This window comes from Habropoda laboriosa, unplaced genomic scaffold (genome assembly GCF_001263275.1).
Source record: "Habropoda laboriosa isolate 0110345459 unplaced genomic scaffold, ASM126327v1 scaffold22, whole genome shotgun sequence".
Lineage (NCBI taxonomy): Eukaryota > Metazoa > Arthropoda > Insecta > Hymenoptera > Apidae > Habropoda > Habropoda laboriosa.
The window spans coordinates 8427515-8444793 of record NW_017100261.1 but is presented as its reverse complement, the minus strand read 5'-3'; the positions used below and the strand labels follow the sequence as shown (position 1 = coordinate 8444793).

General features: G+C 34.7%; 3 protein-coding genes across 4 annotated transcripts; all 3 read right to left on the bottom strand.

Annotated features, from left to right (window-relative positions):
* Positions 1-417: 417 nt before the first annotated feature.
* On the bottom strand, positions 418-10141 carry LOC108572720. Its single transcript, XM_017934997.1, has 11 exons — positions 10093-10141; positions 9784-10007; positions 8297-8455; positions 6744-6908; positions 5891-6061; positions 4974-5082; positions 3714-3870; positions 3514-3646; positions 2641-2796; positions 1651-2055; positions 418-686 (listed from the first exon to the last, which is right to left on the bottom strand). The coding sequence occupies exons 2-11, from the start codon at positions 9872-9874 to the stop codon at positions 418-420; spliced, it is 1815 nt and encodes a 604-aa protein (XP_017790486.1). The 5' UTR covers positions 9875-10007; positions 10093-10141.
* Positions 10142-10759: 618 nt separating this feature from the next.
* On the bottom strand, positions 10760-14834 carry LOC108572752. The gene is given in 13 exon segments (XM_017935036.1): positions 10760-10992; positions 11299-11856; positions 11926-11973; positions 12255-12391; positions 12474-12557; positions 12616-13037; positions 13111-13256; positions 13324-13464; positions 13550-13650; positions 13731-13861; positions 13940-14184; positions 14259-14532; positions 14616-14834. Coding segments are annotated over 13 exon segments (2739 nt in total).
* A 1006-nt stretch (positions 14835-15840) lies between these two features.
* On the bottom strand, positions 15841-17181 carry LOC108572797 (superoxide dismutase [Cu-Zn]). 2 transcript variants are annotated; one of them, XM_017935097.1, is made up of 5 exons: positions 17097-17181; positions 16864-16993; positions 16681-16777; positions 16146-16333; positions 15841-16041 (listed from the first exon to the last, which is right to left on the bottom strand). In XM_017935097.1, the coding sequence occupies exons 2-5, from the start codon at positions 16924-16926 to the stop codon at positions 15931-15933; spliced, it is 459 nt and encodes a 152-aa protein (XP_017790586.1). In that variant the 5' UTR covers positions 16927-16993; positions 17097-17181; the 3' UTR covers positions 15841-15930. The 2 variants fall into 2 exon arrangements, with proteins under 2 accessions (XP_017790586.1, XP_017790587.1); XM_017935098.1 differs by having other exon boundaries at positions 16864-16990.
* Positions 17182-17279: the final 98 nt, after the last annotated feature.

Here is a 17279-nt window from a genome sequence, read left to right as displayed (position 1 = left end):
AACCAACGTATCGTCGATTTGCTAGAAAAGTGACACAACTGACGAATGTAAATTTTTCAGGAAACCCATTCAAAAATTTGATTCGAAAAGAAACGTTCCGAGACTTATCACTCTTCTAAGGAAACGACGATACGATATACAGACAATCTCATAAACCGATGAACGAAAGATAGAGTATACTCTTGTCTAATACTTTGCAGCAATACTCATTTTTAACTTTGAAAATTTCTCATTAAATACACACTAAATAATACATTTAAATAGACGTCGAAAAATATGGCGCTTCGCGTTCCCTACATCCTAAATACAGTCACGAAACTCGAAACTTCCAAGGAAGAACCACGATGTTGCCTCTCTCATTGGCAATAACTCATTCTCCACGAGTTTCTTTCGTTCGATAAAAGAACGAGAAAGGTCTTACGTTTCGTCGCAGTCACCAGGTCTGGTTAACGTGAAGTCTAACATCTCATCGGATGTTAAAAATCGAACGTCACTGTCCTCGGAGAGCGCGGATCCGTTCGTTCCTCGTTTGTACGTCTTTCTTCTTCTCAGCAGAACGATCCCGACCATTAGCGAGATCGAGACTCCTGTGAGGATCCCAACTACTATACCGATTATCCCTGGTAAACTGAATTTCGAGGAACCGCGATGAACCATCTCCGGATCCTGCACCCTCGCGTTTGGATCTGAAGAGAAACATTCTCGGTTTGGTCGTCGAATAGGCGTTACATTTCTTCGGCATAGGCAAAAGTTTGTAGAAATGGAGAGGTAGGGGTTTAACGAAATTTAACGGGAAGATGTGATTGTAAAACGTGGTAGTCGAGCAGAAGTAGTCAATATTTCAATGTGGATGTAAAAAGAATGATACGTTGTGATAGTAATGTTGATCACCAAATGGAATGTATAGAGCACAGTGAAATGAAAATTGATCTCAACGTTACAAGGTCTGGCTCCATTTTTCATTTATTTTGCATAAGATACCCTTTTTATGGATCACTTTTTGTAAATCATGATGTGAAAAGTCGGGGATTAGAAAATTGTGCTGTAAATAAGTTTAATTTTAAGAAGAATCTCTACGTTGATAATAATGTTGATTACCAAGTGGAATGTATAGGGCAGAGTGAAATGAAAATTTATCTCAAAATATAGTGTCTGGTTCCGTTCTTAATTTACCTAATTTTTTGAAAATCACAATGTGAAAAGTGGGAGATTAGAAATTGCGTTCTAAACGAATTCAATTTTGAAAAGAACCCCTACGTTGATAACAATGAAATAAAAATTTACCTCGTTCCATTTTTAATTTATTTTCCAAGGAAATATCTTTTTCGCGAATAATTGTTTCTAACTCGCGATACGAAAAGTGGAAGATTAGAAAATTGTGTTTCAAATATATTTCGTATGTTCCGGGCGATCCACGAATGTACACCATGAAGAAAGAAAAAGGAATATTTGTCAAACAATTGAATGAAAAAAAAATAAAGAAAATTCGAATTTCAAATATAGAAACCCAGTCGACCTAGATTTCCAAATGCCTGCGCATCCGATTCGCGGAATTCATCTGCAAATGGACACAAAGGGAACCCTGACACGTTCCTCGATCAAACAGGAGTGAAAGTTTCACGATCGAATGTGAACAAGAATTCGTATTACCAGGTTGCTCGTCCACTCGCGCGTATCTCCTGGCGACAGTGGTCCGTTGAACAAATGACGTCTCCTTTGTCTGGACAGTTTTCGCAGTTGAGACAGCCAGAGTGGTTTGTCCCGTACTTTTCGACGGTTTCCCGATTTTCTGCTTAGTTGTGCTCGTAACAGGCCTCGCTGTGGCCGTCGAAACAGGCCTAACAGTAGTTGCGGCAACAGATCTGACTGTGGTTGTCGTCGTGGGTGGCCTCAACGTGACAGGATCGATGTCGTCCTTTGGATTTATCGAGAAACCATTTCTAACAGTCGCCATGTCTGTTACCGTGTCATTTTTCGCGGGTGGAACCGAGGCAACCACATCGCGATTCGGAATGATCGATTGTTCCGTTGGCGTGGACCATTCCGCCGTGTACGCTGCGAATTAAAGGGTTCGCGTTAGGGTAAACAGGGGTGGGACGCGATAATTGAACGTGTACAAGTTTTCCCCGAGACACGGGAAAGTTGGAAGTTTTAGCGAAACTGTGAAATGAATGTAGAATGTCATTCTGCGATGTTGAATTATAGAAAAGTATTGGTAGCTGTTAAATTCAAACGGCAAGTATATTCAGTTGAAGTGTAATACTTGAAATGATTGGATTGTAGAAAGACATTGGTAGCTGTTGAAATCCTTGATACTTGGAATAATTGAATTGTAGGAAAGTATTGTTAGCTGTTGAATTCTTGATACTTTCTACTCGACACTCGATACTTTGAAAGAACAATTTATATTAATGACTTTCTTGCTGTATAATTGAATAGAATCTTGGTTCGGTATTTGTAGATACTGTTAACAGATATTTCAGGTACATGCTACCGATAAGAAGGATACAAGTTAAGTTAAGCTAACGAGTTTGCAAGTTGGGGAAACAAGACAAAGAGGAGCGAAAGAAACAAGTGGCTAAAGTAATTTTGATTTTGCGTGAAACGTGTTATATATGTACTCACTCGTAGTGGACTCACTCAGAACGCAGTACTCGGCGTAATCCGGACAGCACATCGAGTATTCGGCGCAATTGATGGTGCAAAGGCAGATCTCGGAGGTTGTATTATTGTACGTCACGCTATTTTTACATTTCCCGCGACAAGTTTGCTGCGCGTTCACCACTTCGACTTGATCTAAAAAGCATTTATATCGAGTCAAGAGGCGAAGAAATTCATCCACACTGTCGGAAATAGCTGCACACCACGCGGAAGAATGCTACAAACGACTGTGTTCTTTACTTAAAACATTCCTTTCAATTATTCTGTCGTCAATCACCAATATCCAGAGCTTTTGCTAAATCGGTCGTTGAAAATAATATTTGATAGAATCCATTCCGAAAGTGGACAGCGACTTGATCAAATTATTCTCTACTACGTGAAAACATGTAGGACAAACACTAATTTTATCGCGTACAGCGTTGTTCGTAAGTTCACATTAAGACACCCGTTATATTCGTACAGAAAGTATTAGAACTTACATTTCAATAACAGTTAGAAAGAACGCCTACACTTCCAAAATTACACTTCTCCGCTGAAGAATAATTCCATGCAGTATCTTAATAACTTTTTTAATCGCTCTTTAGGTTTGCTTCACATTCAACGAGCGTCTTAATGCTTATGAACAGTACTTTTTAGTAGACACAAAATAATCTTTTTACGCAGAGTTGCTTCTAACAGTTTTGAATTGGCTTAACAACTGAGGACAGTTGAAAGAAGTGCACGTTGAGACGAAAGTGTATCCGAATAAAAGTGGGGCAAGAAAATGGTTTTCAAGGGAAACGGAAATGTATTCTAAGACGTCACGCGTTCTTTTTTCTTCCTTAGAAACAACAATCCAATTGTACAAATTACCTTCGTAACCCTCGGTGGTCCAGTCCGTTTCTGTTTCGTCCACACCTTTACACTTCTCCCCCTGCAAAATGGCCAGGTCGTCGATGGCGATGTCACTCACGTAATTGGTGCCACGCACACCCTCGATTATGATCTGGAAAGGAGCGAGGACAAATTTAGTAAGACAAAAATTTCTCAAGTCTCGTATGTTTCTCCATTACCTGAAAACCTTTGTCAACCTTTGGGAAATTGAACATTCCGTGCAACCATTGGTTACCTTGGTCGCCCTCTTTGTGGAACAACTGTCGAGGAACCAGATCCTTTTCCGGTTTGAAGTAGATGTTCAGAGCGCCCACTGTGGCTCCGTACATGTGATACCTGAGATTCGTTGGCGGATAAAAGAACAATTATTGAGAAAGGAAATGAAAGAAAAAATGATCAAAATTGTTGAGATAACACCAAAGTGGTAATTTTGGACTTTAAATGGACTGAAAGTTTGTCGAACATAATTTTCAATGTAGACGACAGATTATAAAAATCAGAGAAAAGAAGGAAAATTTAAGATCGCTCTGAAATAATGTACGACATAAAATCAACTGAAGTGTGTTAAATATCATTTTCGTTGGCAATTTATAAAAATCACAGATTGAAAGAAAAATTTGAGATCGTTGTAAAATAATATAGAATATAAAATCGATCGCATGTGTCAAATATAATTTTCGACGCGTTAGAAAATTATAAAAAATAAGTGAAAAAAAGAGAAATTTAAGATATCTGTAAAATAACATGTATTATAAAATTTCAAAATTTAACGTTAAATTAATGTCAAATCTCTGAAAATTTCATGATAAATACGAGATGTCAATTATTTTGTATTGTAGTTAATAATGATGTTTTTCGAGAAAAAATTTTCATTAATTTGCAACAATATTAAACTATAGTAATATCACGAAATACAAGAGCTGTATTACGAGTGAAAATTCGATAAAATTATCCCACTTTACTGTCTCCGTTCCTGTAACGAACGCGTTTACCCCGTTCCAACACGTGAAATCATAATTCAAATGATGATCGAGGGCACGATCGTTCTCTAATGAACTTCGAGCCCGTAATTATCTGACCTATAATACCGACTAACGTAGAAATTATCCGTCGAAAGGCGTTTTTTTTTTTTTCTCTCGATGAACCGTAATTTTCATTAGTCGTTGGCCTGCCATTTATAGATTTCTTTTTGTTCCTCTCACGTGCGTACACGTCGAAATGGGAACGATACTTAACGTTTCCCTCGAGCTATAGTGAATTCTTTTTCTTTAATACGTCTTTATTTTATATAAACACGTATTCCTCTGCAAAATGGAAAAATAAAAGCGTCAATCGTGGCGAAAACTCGCTTCCTTAATTTTCAACCTAGTTAATCTTCGATCTAGTTTCGGTTATCTCTTATACTTGGAATATACGTAGAAATTGAGGTACATCGTTACCAGAATGAAAAGCAACCCGATTCTGTGTACGAGGCGTTGTAGATGGGAGAGATGATTCTTGCGGTGTCGTTTTCTAGCCGACCAGAAGCTTCGATATACAAGTAAAAACCTGGAAGAGAGAGGATTGAATGTTGAATTTTTGGAAATTCTGAAGGAGCTTCGACGTGAAAGATTTAGTAAGTTGAAGTGTGTAAATGCAGAAAAGTATTGACATTTGGAAAGTGAAACACTGCAAAAGTGTACCAATTTTGTGAAATTCTGAAAGTCTTTCGAATAAAAAATTTCGTAATTTAAAGTGTACAAAATTCGGGAAATTCCGAAAATCTTTCGAGGGAACAATTTCGTAAGTAAAAGCGTAGAAATTTTGGAAATTATGTACGACTTTCAAGTGAAAAATTTCACAAGTAAAAGTAAAAGAAAAACACCTGGCAGCACTTTTAGTCAAAACTTAAACGATTCAAAATGGAACGCAAAAATTAAGTTTAAAAATAGAATCTGCAATTTTCATTCACAAAATTCAATTCAACTCGAAGTATCCGAAAACTAGTAAAAAGTCTAAATACACAAACCCACAACAACTTTTCACTTTCTTTCTATTTTATCCAATACAAATCATTACTTCAATCGCTAATTTTATCGAACACGAATCACGAAACGAATATATCAGGTGTAGAAATGAATTCTTTCCGACCTCTAGGGACAATCAATGTTTCATTTAAAAAGAACAAGAACAGATCAATCGTCGAAATAATTTCTATTATTGTTGATGACCTTATGCTATTTTTCTGACAGATAACGAATACCATCGCGATAGAAACTCGATGGCTTTCAATCAATTATGTGAATCCAGTCGGAAAGAATTCATTTCTACACCTATTATAACAGTGAAATTTTACGTAAAACAAGAAAATAAATACCGTCATTCCCTGGTCCCAGAGTGTGATCATGAGTCGGCCCAGTTCCTATATGAGAGCTCGGCGTCTCGAAGTTGTGTCGCCGCCAGTCGAAATCATGCTCAGGATCTTGTTCCCACCAACAAAGATCGGGTTTTTCAAAGTCGCACTGCGTCGGTGCTGTCGCACGTGTGTCTATTTAAAAATCACGTATTCCCGTTTAATTCGTTCCAATAATTTACCGTGGCGTTAACCCCTTGACTTATAGCAACCAGTCAGACTCGTGGCAGAGATTCTGGTCAAGATGTGAGAAAAATAGTTGTATCAATAAAAAAAATTAATTTTAATCCTAATTTTCGTTTTAATTTCGAAGACTGAGGATTGCTGGATGTAATTAATCTATAATACCTCAGCTTTTCTTACTTAAAATAGTACTGAAACAATAAATAGCCGACGCTTAGACGCATAGTCAGGAAAAGAAATCATACGTCAAGGGGCTAACCTATGATTTCCTATCTGTCTATACATCTAAGCGTCAGCCATCTACCGTTTTAGTACTGTATCAGGTAAGAAAAGTTAATCTGTTACAGATTAATTACGTTTATCAATCCTCAGTCTTACGAATTCCAAACGAAAGTTAGGATTACAATGAATTTTTCTTAATAATATAACTATTTCTCTCACATCTTCACCAGAATCTCTGCCACGAGTCTGACACGTTGCCATATGTTAAGGGGTTAATCAAATTCGTTTCTCTGCGTTAGTTCAATCTCTGTTCGATCGTTTCACCGTTAACGTAGGCGTGATTATTCGAAACGAACGGTGAAATGATTCGGAAGATAGGAGAGAGGCGGAGAAAGAAGGAAAAATAAATTACCCCGACAATGTGGTGTTGTGCCATTCCATTGCCTTCCGTCACAAAAAATCTCCGCCGGGCCAATTAAAGCGTAGCCCGGTTCGCAGAAATACATCAGTATCGCGCCGTTGTACTTGGGCGCCATCAACGCATGCTCAGGCAAGGTGGGCACGGGGCATACTGCGTCTGTTGGCACAGAACAATTAACGAAATCACTGGTAATGCTCTTACAGTTACCTGGAAGCAGAAATCTGAAACGAAAAGCTTCCACGAAGGTTTCGTGTCAAACGGAAATTGCGATTCGTTCTCGTTTCTGCCGCTCGTTTGCCAAATTGGCGAACTCCGCGAAACAACAAGTAGAGAAAATTCGTGAAAAATATTAATATTAATATTAATACTTTTTATACCGTTGCAGTAAAAAATTACTTAGCTAAATTCTTGTAAACGTTTGAATTACATTATTGCAACGATTTACTTTAGAGTATGAAGTTAATCGCGTTGACTTCTGAAATAAATGATCTATTACTCAAGGACCATCGAAATTTTTGTCATTTAGCGGTGTTAAGAGTAACTGTTAAGGAAATTTATTTTAAATATAGAAAGATAAGCATCGATCAAGTGCTTTGGCACTGAAATTGCAAAAATCTCAAAAAATGGAGTTAACCACTTTGGCAGGTGAACGGCTCATTCGTCGTTCGTAATTGCGATCGAAAGATCTACATACGTGTTTATTATTTTCTACGTAAGATGTACAGGATGTCTTCGAACTGATTGGTGAAACTCAACCAAAGTAATATTTTTTTCATACAAAGCTTCGTTTTCGAATAAATCGAAAAATTCGAGAAGATATCAGTGGAAACTATCTGCATTGCTTTTTGGGTTTATCGTACTAAATAGCGAAGAATAGGCAATGAAATAAAAGCAAGAACTAATATTTACTATTAAATTAATTTTGATGGTAAAATAGCTTGGTTGATGGATTTCTACTTATGGATCCACTTCAGCACCACAATAATTGAAAGAGAAAATTACACTTGTGAACGTTCACAGAAGCTTCATATGAAAAATTCGTTTGCTCTACATTTCCGACTTATTCTTTCATATAAATTCCAAGACACCCTGTATAGCTATGTAGTTAGACAAGATTGTCACAGAAATTTTGTAAATTTATCGTAACTATTATCATGGAAATATTTTTTACAATTTACATTTTTATATTTAATATTTTATAATTCACAACTTCAACCCTTTGACTCCCAATTTGTTTCTACATAGTTATTATTTATATACAGTGTGTGAAGTAAGAAAAGCTAATGTATTTGTACGTCCTTTATAATTTGATAATTTTCAGTCTCACAAATTCAAACGAAATTTGGACTGAAAATTAATCTAGCCTCTTCTTCACCAAAAATCTGTACCACGAATCTGACACGTTTTTCCAAGGCAAAGGGTTGAGTGACATTTCGATCGAATCGCGTTAAAAGCGGAAAATTCTCCGCAATTAACAAACGAAAGAGAATATGACATGAGATCGACATTGTTACAGTTTTATCAAGAGCGATTAGAATGCTTACTGACGCATACGGGTGTAGGTGTATCCCATTGGCCTCGAATACAAGTGGAATACTTGTTACCTATGAGAGTGAAACGATCGTAACAACTAAATCTGATGATTTTTCCTCTGCCCCTTGTCCGAACTCTGCCGTTCACCAGCTTCACTATGGGACATCTGCCTGTGGGACGAAACCATAAATTAAATCAGCCCAATTGTCCAATTTCGCCGTGGAAAAAGAGCTCTCCACGTGGTAAATTCAATTGTAAGTTGAAGACGAGACGTTTCGTTGTCGATATAGCGAGAAGAAATGACGATATTATGTGTTATTAAAAATAGAAGAGAACGTAATTAAGAAAATAAAATAAAACGAAGTGAAATACTCTTCTCTTTTTATTTTTACACTAATTACGAAACAAAAAGAAGCGATATCTGTCGACGGAAGAAGAAGAAGAAGAATGGTGAAAGAATGTATCGGAGAAAATGAAGAAATGTTAATTGACTGATAAAATAGTAAAATTATTGAAATGATCTGAAATGAAGTAACGTTGAAATCTCTTATATTTCAATTGTATCCTCGTTGTAACCGTGAAAGAGAAAAGTTTTCCTTTTCTTCTTCGCTGGGAATTTAAACATTCTCTGCCTGTAACAGTACACCTCGACAAATGCTGCGTGTAATATTCAGTATTATACGCGCTGGATTGAAATCGATAAGCCAGATGAAATTGGATTTTAATTCCTGCTCGACGAGGAAACCTTTCTCGCCTTGTTTCCTCGTCGTAGAAATTGCCGTGAAAAAAAAAAAAGAAGAAAAGAAGAAGCGAAAGTAGCCTCTTACGCTTGGAAACTAATCTTATGAAGCAAATCGTACAAAGAGTTCAAGAGTTTCTTCCTTTCAATTCCATAAACAATTAAGATACTGTCTACAATCGGATAAAATGTTTCCCTCCTCGAAGGAACGAAGAAGAAAACAACCGTTATTTTTCGATAAAGTTTTGGAACGACGTTAATCGGCTTACGAAGTAAAATCTCGTTATTTCTATATTCGTACAAGCAAAACCACGGAAATGCAATACCTGGATTCGCCTTTCCTTCACTTTTTACGATAAAAATAAATAAATACTCGAGTGTCTCTTGACATCGATGAAATACTAAAGAACAAAAGTTCCTCTCTACTTTTCTTCTCAATGACACTTCTACATATACGTAAATTCCACTCTACAAAAGAGAAGCTACCAAGTAAAAAGTAATGATTCGACAATCAGCATCTCTTCTATTTCTTCGAGAATACAAATTTTACACACAATGAACAGTACAACGAATATTTTAACAACGGTAACATACTATAAGAAGCTTTTCTCTATTTTCCTTCTTCTCTTCTTGATAACACTTCTACATATACGTAAATTCCACAGAACCAAAAGAATGGCTAGCAAATAAAAAATTAATTATTCAAAAATCAACATCTCTTCTTTTTCTTCCAAAATACAAATATGACACTCGATAAACAACTCGATGAACTCTGACCTGGCAAGGGGCAAACGACGCATTGCGCCAAGATAGCCAGCAGAAGAAACGGCGCCGACAAGGATATCTTCATCCTAAGAACGTTTGCTTCCTAAGGTAACAATTCACCGTACTCATAACTCGTAAACCAGATCGAAGAAGACGAGGTTCCTCTTCGCGAACTTTTCCTTATTCAAATTCTCTTGCACACATTGGGGGGAGCAGCACTGAAGAAAGAAAAGATTATCGAATGGTGAACGACGAACCGGCGATGACTGAAGAAAAGACGAAACATGAAAAGGCGACACGCACTGGACGAAGAATAAAAAGTAAAATCGACTGTCGATCCTTCTACATCTATGAACAAAATAGGGATGCTGTATTTCGGGGATACTCCGTCCCGAATGGAAGGCGGGAACATCACTTCCGCCGACTCGCGCGCGATAGCCTTCTATCTGTTTCCGGCCAGCGTTATCGCCGTTGAACATTGCCAGGCCTTGAGGAGAATTCCGAACAAATTGCATTTTGCGTCGGAGATAAATGAATTCCAAGAAAGAAACACTGACCACCTCTGATTAGACCACGTCCTGGCGCCAGGATTCTTTCCTTTTTCCTTTCACGTTAACACCACGCACCGTACCTTTAAACCTCTGGTGCTCTTTGTAAGTGAAACATAAGATGAACATAAGGTATCGCAAGATTTAGACAAAATATTACATGACACTGTATTTATATTATAAAACAATACTTAATAATAGTTTCCCGAGTAAAACGTTGTTTAAAGTCATTCGTGGTAAAACATTACGGAGCACTTCAGTTTTATTAAAAAAACAATATTTAGTAACAATTAGGTAAATAATATAATTGTATATATACAAGAAATTACAACGAATGGATAGATGTAGAATTGGGAACATTTTGTCTTCTCCGTAAGAATATATTCTGTTGTACTTGTGAGGTCGAGTTTTTGTTGAGTTTCTTAATGGTTAGAGAAATCCATTCTGCTATTGAACAGTGATTTGAACGTGACCAAAACTTTATTGTGGTTCTCGTTTTTTTTCGATCTTGTTGACAGTGGTTGAACGAACGTCCTTTCGAAATTTGTCATTATGTCCAACTGTTTCGAAGAAGTGCCTCTGTTAAAATACTCGGTTTCAGATTGCAGCGTTTTGTCGAAAATAAATGTTTGTTTAATTCGATTCATAGCTTCTTCTGTAAGAAAAAAAAAGATATTGGCGTTACATCAAAAATGTTAACATTTTTTTTTTATTTTGTGAATAATGAAAAGAAGTTGTCATGAAAAAGTATTCACGAGACTGAAATCCACTGATGACGGAAAATGAGTAACAGGCAGGCGGAAATAAAAATTCACGTGGGCCGATAAATCCAGACGAAATTAAAATAACTCGTATCGTGTGGCGAGAATAAAAAAAAGATAGAACAAGTATACCAATGGAGAGGAAGTTTCAGAATTAGCATGACCATCCTTTCTGTAGAACAGAATGACTCTACACTTACGTTCGTTTTCATGAAGAACAAAATTGTCGAAGGCACTCAAGTTTCTCATGAACAAATGAAACGAATCCTCGATTTCTGACAATCTAATTACAAAATCAGGGTCACATATCGCCAAGTGAGATAAGAATCTTATTCCGTCTCTCAATATCTTCGACTGCCTCCTCTTCATAGTTGTCCAAGCATTTTCATCCGAAAATTTATCTTGATATATATCGCGTATACACATCTTACTTGTTCCTATATAAAAGACAGAGTGTTTGGCACAAATACTCTTCAAGTTGCATGTATCTTTCTTTGGTACAGGAAAATTGTCAAAATTGAAATTTCCCAGGGCAGCCAAATTTGCCTCGGAACACTTGGACATAGTTTTAATGGTGAATCTCAATAATTTCATGCAACAGTTACAAGAATTCAAAGTTTCAGATCTCAAGGAAATAATGTCCGTGTGTAATATGTACTGCACAAATTGTAACAATATATCCGTGGTATCTATTGCAGCTATTATGTCAAAGTGATAATTCTCGACCTGCGCTAAAAATATTTGCAACGGACAAGCATCTAAAAGGAAAACACAGTTATTCGTGGAATGAAATTATTATTTCTTTAAAAAATCTGTTTTTGTTTTACCTGGAGTAAAATGCAGAGAACCTTTCCAATTGTTTACCGCCATTGATTCTATAAAGACAATAATAGCGTCAATATAACAATGTTTTAAAGGCACAACCACTGTTGATGTTAGGATAAATTTAATTAGTCTAATCTCTTGTTTATATTTTATTGTATTTAAGGCAATAAAAGTAAATCATAGATAAATACAAAGTAAGAGTGAATTATGCGGTATTACGGGAAGATAGATTAGTGATGAAAATTAAATATAGAGATTTATTGACTTCTCGTTAACACATATTATAAATATTCATTATTAATATAAATTATTAATGTGACAAATTACATACGTGAATTAACACAAAGTTTTCGCAAGTACGTCGAGGATTTTACAAAAATCAGCATTATATTGCAGAGCAGAGTATAACAATATGGCAAAGGTCTAGCAAACACTATTTCCTTAAATATCCGATAGATATACTCCATTCTGAAACATGAAACTTTCAGTAAAAGGAAAAGTATATTCTAAAAGCAATAACTAATTTTTAAAAAGTGATATATTTGCATACCCCTCGGAACAATATTCGACTTTTTTATGTACATTGCAAATAATCATCATAATTGCACATATAAGACCACTAAATTGATGGGATCTTCTCTAAAAGTAATAAAACATTAACATTAACAAAAATTTATTTTCTTAATTATTACATTATTTAACTTACCGTAGATCCAACTAAAATAACAAATTGTAATAACATTTCAAGTATCTCAAATTTATGGTGTTTCTTCGACCACGTATTATAATGAACCATTTGGCATGAATAACATTTATAATATTCATCCCTTTCCGTAAGCAAACACGTTTTTCCTGCAATATGCTTGCTGAGATAAGTAGATTCCAAAGTTACGTACGACAACAAGCCGAATATTCTTCTAGTTTCAACGCCACGTTCATATTCGTGCCATGCACTCGCAGAACACACAGATTTTCCATTGAAATCAGAACTCGAGTACAACTCAGAGAAATAGACATCGTTCATGTCTCGAATATCGTCATTTTTCATAGCTTGAAAAATCGTTTGGAGAACGATTATTATATTGAGGAGCAGTTCCCTTGAAGTAGAAACTAACTAAAATGTAATCAACAAATTTATTTATTATTGAATAAGGCAATTCAATTTATATATAAGTAAGACAATTTACTTTGTTTATTATTGGTATAGTATTTTCCGCCTCAAGTTCTGAGTTCGTCTTTCGCTGAAGAGCAGCTATTTCCGGAAAAATGTACTCCACTGTTAATCTCTTATCGTCTATTATGGTCGTTACAGGTTTTACCAATTCTGGATTTTCTATACCAAATACACAAATGTAATTAAGTTCTGTATAAAATATAAGGCATTAAGTAAACAATTTTACCAAATATTCTGAATGTATTTTCTTCTTGTAAAATGGGCAAATTTCGTCGACCAACTTTTTCTATAATTTGAATATCGACTATAGGTTTTTCCGGTTGTGGTAGATCGTATATTAATTTAGGAATTTCTGCCAGAGGGAAATCTGCAATATGTTTTCTTTAAGTTTATTATTTAAAATTTTAAAAAAAAATCAAATTAATATTTTCTTCACGTTATACTCTGCTTACATGGATTCCAAATTCTAAGAAAATGACTGCTTTTATTATGCACATTTGCTTGAACACAAGCTTCCCTGACCTTTATTGATTTCGTGGATGAAATCAAGGACCTAAAAACAATGATATGAAAACATATTCTGATAAGTATTTAAATAAACACATACTTGAAAAAAATATTTCCAAACTTTACCGATTTACTGGTGAGTTACATTTGTTTCTATTTACAAAAGTATTAAAATTTATAGAATGTGGTTCTGTTAATTTAACATTTCCACTTTCTAACAGTTTACAACGTTCCAGTAGATTCCCTACTTCAAATGCCTAGAATCAAAAGAGAAATATAAATGTAGTACATAAAATTAAATTAAAAAATGACTTCATTACTCAGAAATTACTAACTTGTAATTCCAGTTGTGTTTTTAAATGTTCCTTCTCTTTACATATAGCATTAATTTCTGTTCTATGCCGATTTTCTTGTTGTTCAATGAAACGCGTTTTTTCCAATTTATCATTTTCTGCTCTCAACTGAGTCTGCTGCAATTGATTACGTAGAAAAACAGCTTCTCCTTCTTTAGTTATAAAGTCATCTAACAATTTTTTATTTTCAGATTTTAACTTCTCCAATTCTTTTGCATATACTGGTTCTGGTTCTGAAATTATAGATTATTCATTAAACTGATATAAATCATATCTTTTCAAGATATGGTGTCATTGTTACCTATAATAGTATCATCTAGTTTAAATGTTGAATTATATACTTTTTTATTCACTAATTTATCCTTAAATTCTTTGTAATTAACAGAAACTATCATGCTTGTATCTTGTGAATCTTCTATTTCTTTTCTTTGAATATTGCATTTTGACATATATAAAGACCTTGATATCTTACTACTATTACCATTTATAGTTTTACTACTGGATGGTACAGTATTATATCGTTGCATACATGATACATTTTTGTCTCTGTTTAATTGAGTCAACTCATTATCTTCCTGAAAAAGAGATAGACACCATAAATAATCAAAAAGTTGTGCCAATAACTTAACACAAGAGAAATGGTTAATATGAACAAAACCTGTAAGCAAGCTTGAGAAGCCACAAAATCCATTTCTTCTATATCCGCTTCAGCAAAATCAGCTCCCCAAATATCATCAGACCTTCCATTCCTTTTATTTGCTGATTCTCTATTATTTATGGAAACACCCTTCAAAGTTCCTCTCTTAGTATCATATTTTGGTCGTTTGGCAGGTAGAGAGTACTCACTCTCTCTGTTACTTTCTGTTCGCTTAAACATTTTAACTTATTTCAACTATAATACTGTGCAATATAAAAAATGAGTTTAATATCTCCCCTTTCAAAATTTTTTATGCACATTCAATTGAAATTATTTACATGATTCACATCAATAATTTCACATCATTTCACTTTCAGTTCCAGGAATTCAAAGAATATTATTGCAAAATTTCATCTCTTTTTTACGGAGTGCAAATTCATTCTAACGCAGCAAATATATTACGATTTCTGCTGTAGTTTGATAGTGTAAGAATATTATGAAAATCTGACGAGCAAGTAAAAATGTTGCTCTTCATGATACACGTATGACCCTTATGAAAACCTGTCAGAGTAATTAGAAAAACAAAAATTCATTTCTATTTAAGTGTATGACAGAAACTTTGTTTCAAAACGTGCTAATACAAATAATCATTTATCTCACTGAGTATTTGTGTTACCAACATAAATGCGTAATTTAAAGACTATGGCACTAGTTACATAGTATGTCATACTAGTTTTTTTTGTCTGCATAAACAAAACAAATTTGTATTCATTCACCGGCTGAGTTTATGATTACGTAATAACTGTTCGTAACAACTGCGTGTTATTTTTTTTTGAAAAAATTCTCTTATATTACTTGATAGTACAATCTAAAAAAATATGTAACTACTCGAACCGTATTTATAAATATCATTCGATACTACGTTTTATCATCAAATATCAGTTACTACAAAATCAAAACAATTTAGCGATAACGTTATGTAAAATTAAACAATTTGTATGTCTTCTGAACATGAAAATAATTAGTTTTAAATGGCAAAAATACTTAAATGTCATTATCTGAAGTACACAAGATCAAATAAAATTTTAACACATAACACTGGTTTAATGATATATAATATATTTACCGATATAATTAATTTACGAACGCATCATAGTATTTTCTTTATTGAAATTTCAGTATTATTGTATCATAGATTACATATGTAAAATATTCATGTTACAACAAATTAGGAATGATATTTGAACTCATATTCAAATTGTAGTAGTCCTAACATGGTGTATCTAATAGTAGTTTGTATTGTATTTAATATTACATGAGAATGGGTAATGTATGTTTAGGCTTTTGCAATGCCAACAACACCACAAGCAAGACGAGCACCAGCATTTCCTGTGGTTTTTGATAACTCATGGCCACCTTTACCAAGGTCATCTGGATCAGCATGAACCTGTTATCACAAAAAAAAAACAAATTTCATTTATATAAATGAAGTGATAAATGCAGCATGATTAATTATAGAAGTTTGTAAAAATATATTATGCTATATCTTACCACAAGAGTTCTGCCAATTATGCTGTTTGATCCTTGAAGTTGGATTATTTTGTCAGTTATTTTAACATTGGCAACACCATCTGCACCTGCTTCAACATTTCCTAAATCTCCAACATGACGAACACTTGAATCAGGGGCACCATGGTCCTTTCCTAATGGATTGAAGTGTGGACCTGCACTTGTACAACCTGCCAAATATATGAAAACAACAATACAGTGCCTCTGAAATTTTTTCACTGCAGCTTAAAGATTAGTTACAAAATAAGTATTAGTAATAAAATAAATTTTAAACAGAATTCAAACATATTAATACAATAGCATCAATTAGTTTATGTAATACGCAAAAACCATTTTTAAATTGTCCGAATAAACAGGAATAAATTGCGTGCTTATTCTCTGTTGACCTCTAAACTAGAACTTTCGAGTATCAAGATTTTCACATATTCATTTTTTATGTTAGTTAAATAGTACTTCGTTGTTAAATCTTTTATAGCAGTTATGAAAAATGATAATATATCCCGCCAATAGTACATACCATTAGTGTTATCGCCAAATTCGTGAATGTGAAAACCATGCAATCCTTGTTTCAAACCGGTTACTTGACCCGTGACCTTCACCGTCTCACACTTGTCCTATTCGACAATTATATTGTGAAAAATAAAAATAAAACGCTATCACATGGAATTCTGTAGTATTAATTAAAAAAAAAATCATTTACCGGTTGTTCGAAGAAGAGAGTGCCTTTGGCATCACCCTGAAGAACGCACACGGCTTTAACCATTGTCAGAAGTTTCTCGACTATACGCAATGGCAAACGTTACTAAAGTGTAACACCCCGGCAACAACTACTGTTAAGTTACAAAATGTAATTATCGTTTTGCTGAATCACGAACGCAAATTTGCTGACGTATTGTGTATCGAGCACATCGGCTGATAAAACAATGATCCTACCGTTTAGTTGAAGTAATGGCGTATCACACGAAGTTGCAATCAATGACCATTGACGAACTTAAATGCACGATGAGCACAGAAATCATCTGAGGTTAGACGAGAGGAGAATATGAAATAATTTCTTAGTTTAGAATTCGTGCTCAAGGTGGCGTACTTATTTATTTATTAATAATCACTGGTGAA

Bases quoted from the DNA above. Each gene is read 5' to 3' on its own strand.
- LOC108572720 (XM_017934997.1), bottom strand. From the start codon at position 9,874: ATGAAGATATCCTTGTCGGCGCCGTTTCTTCTGCTGGCTATCTTGGCG. The intron at 2,797-3,513 runs GTAATTTGTACA...AATGCTTTTTAG, and splicing joins GACCACCGAGGGTTACGAAG to ATCAAGTCGAAGTGGTGAAC. The intron at 2,056-2,640 runs GTGAGTCCACTA...TTTAATTCGCAG, and splicing joins CGCCGAGTACTGCGTTCTGA to CGTACACGGCGGAATGGTCC.
- LOC108572797 (XM_017935097.1), bottom strand. From the start codon at position 16,926: ATGGTTAAAGCCGTGTGCGTTCTTCAGGGTGATGCCAAAGGCACTCTC. The intron at 16,778-16,863 runs GTAAATGATTTT...ATTGTCGAATAG, and splicing joins CTCTCTTCTTCGAACAACCG to GACAAGTGTGAGACGGTGAA. The intron at 16,334-16,680 runs GTATGTACTATT...TATATTTGGCAG, and splicing joins ATTTGGCGATAACACTAATG to GTTGTACAAGTGCAGGTCCA.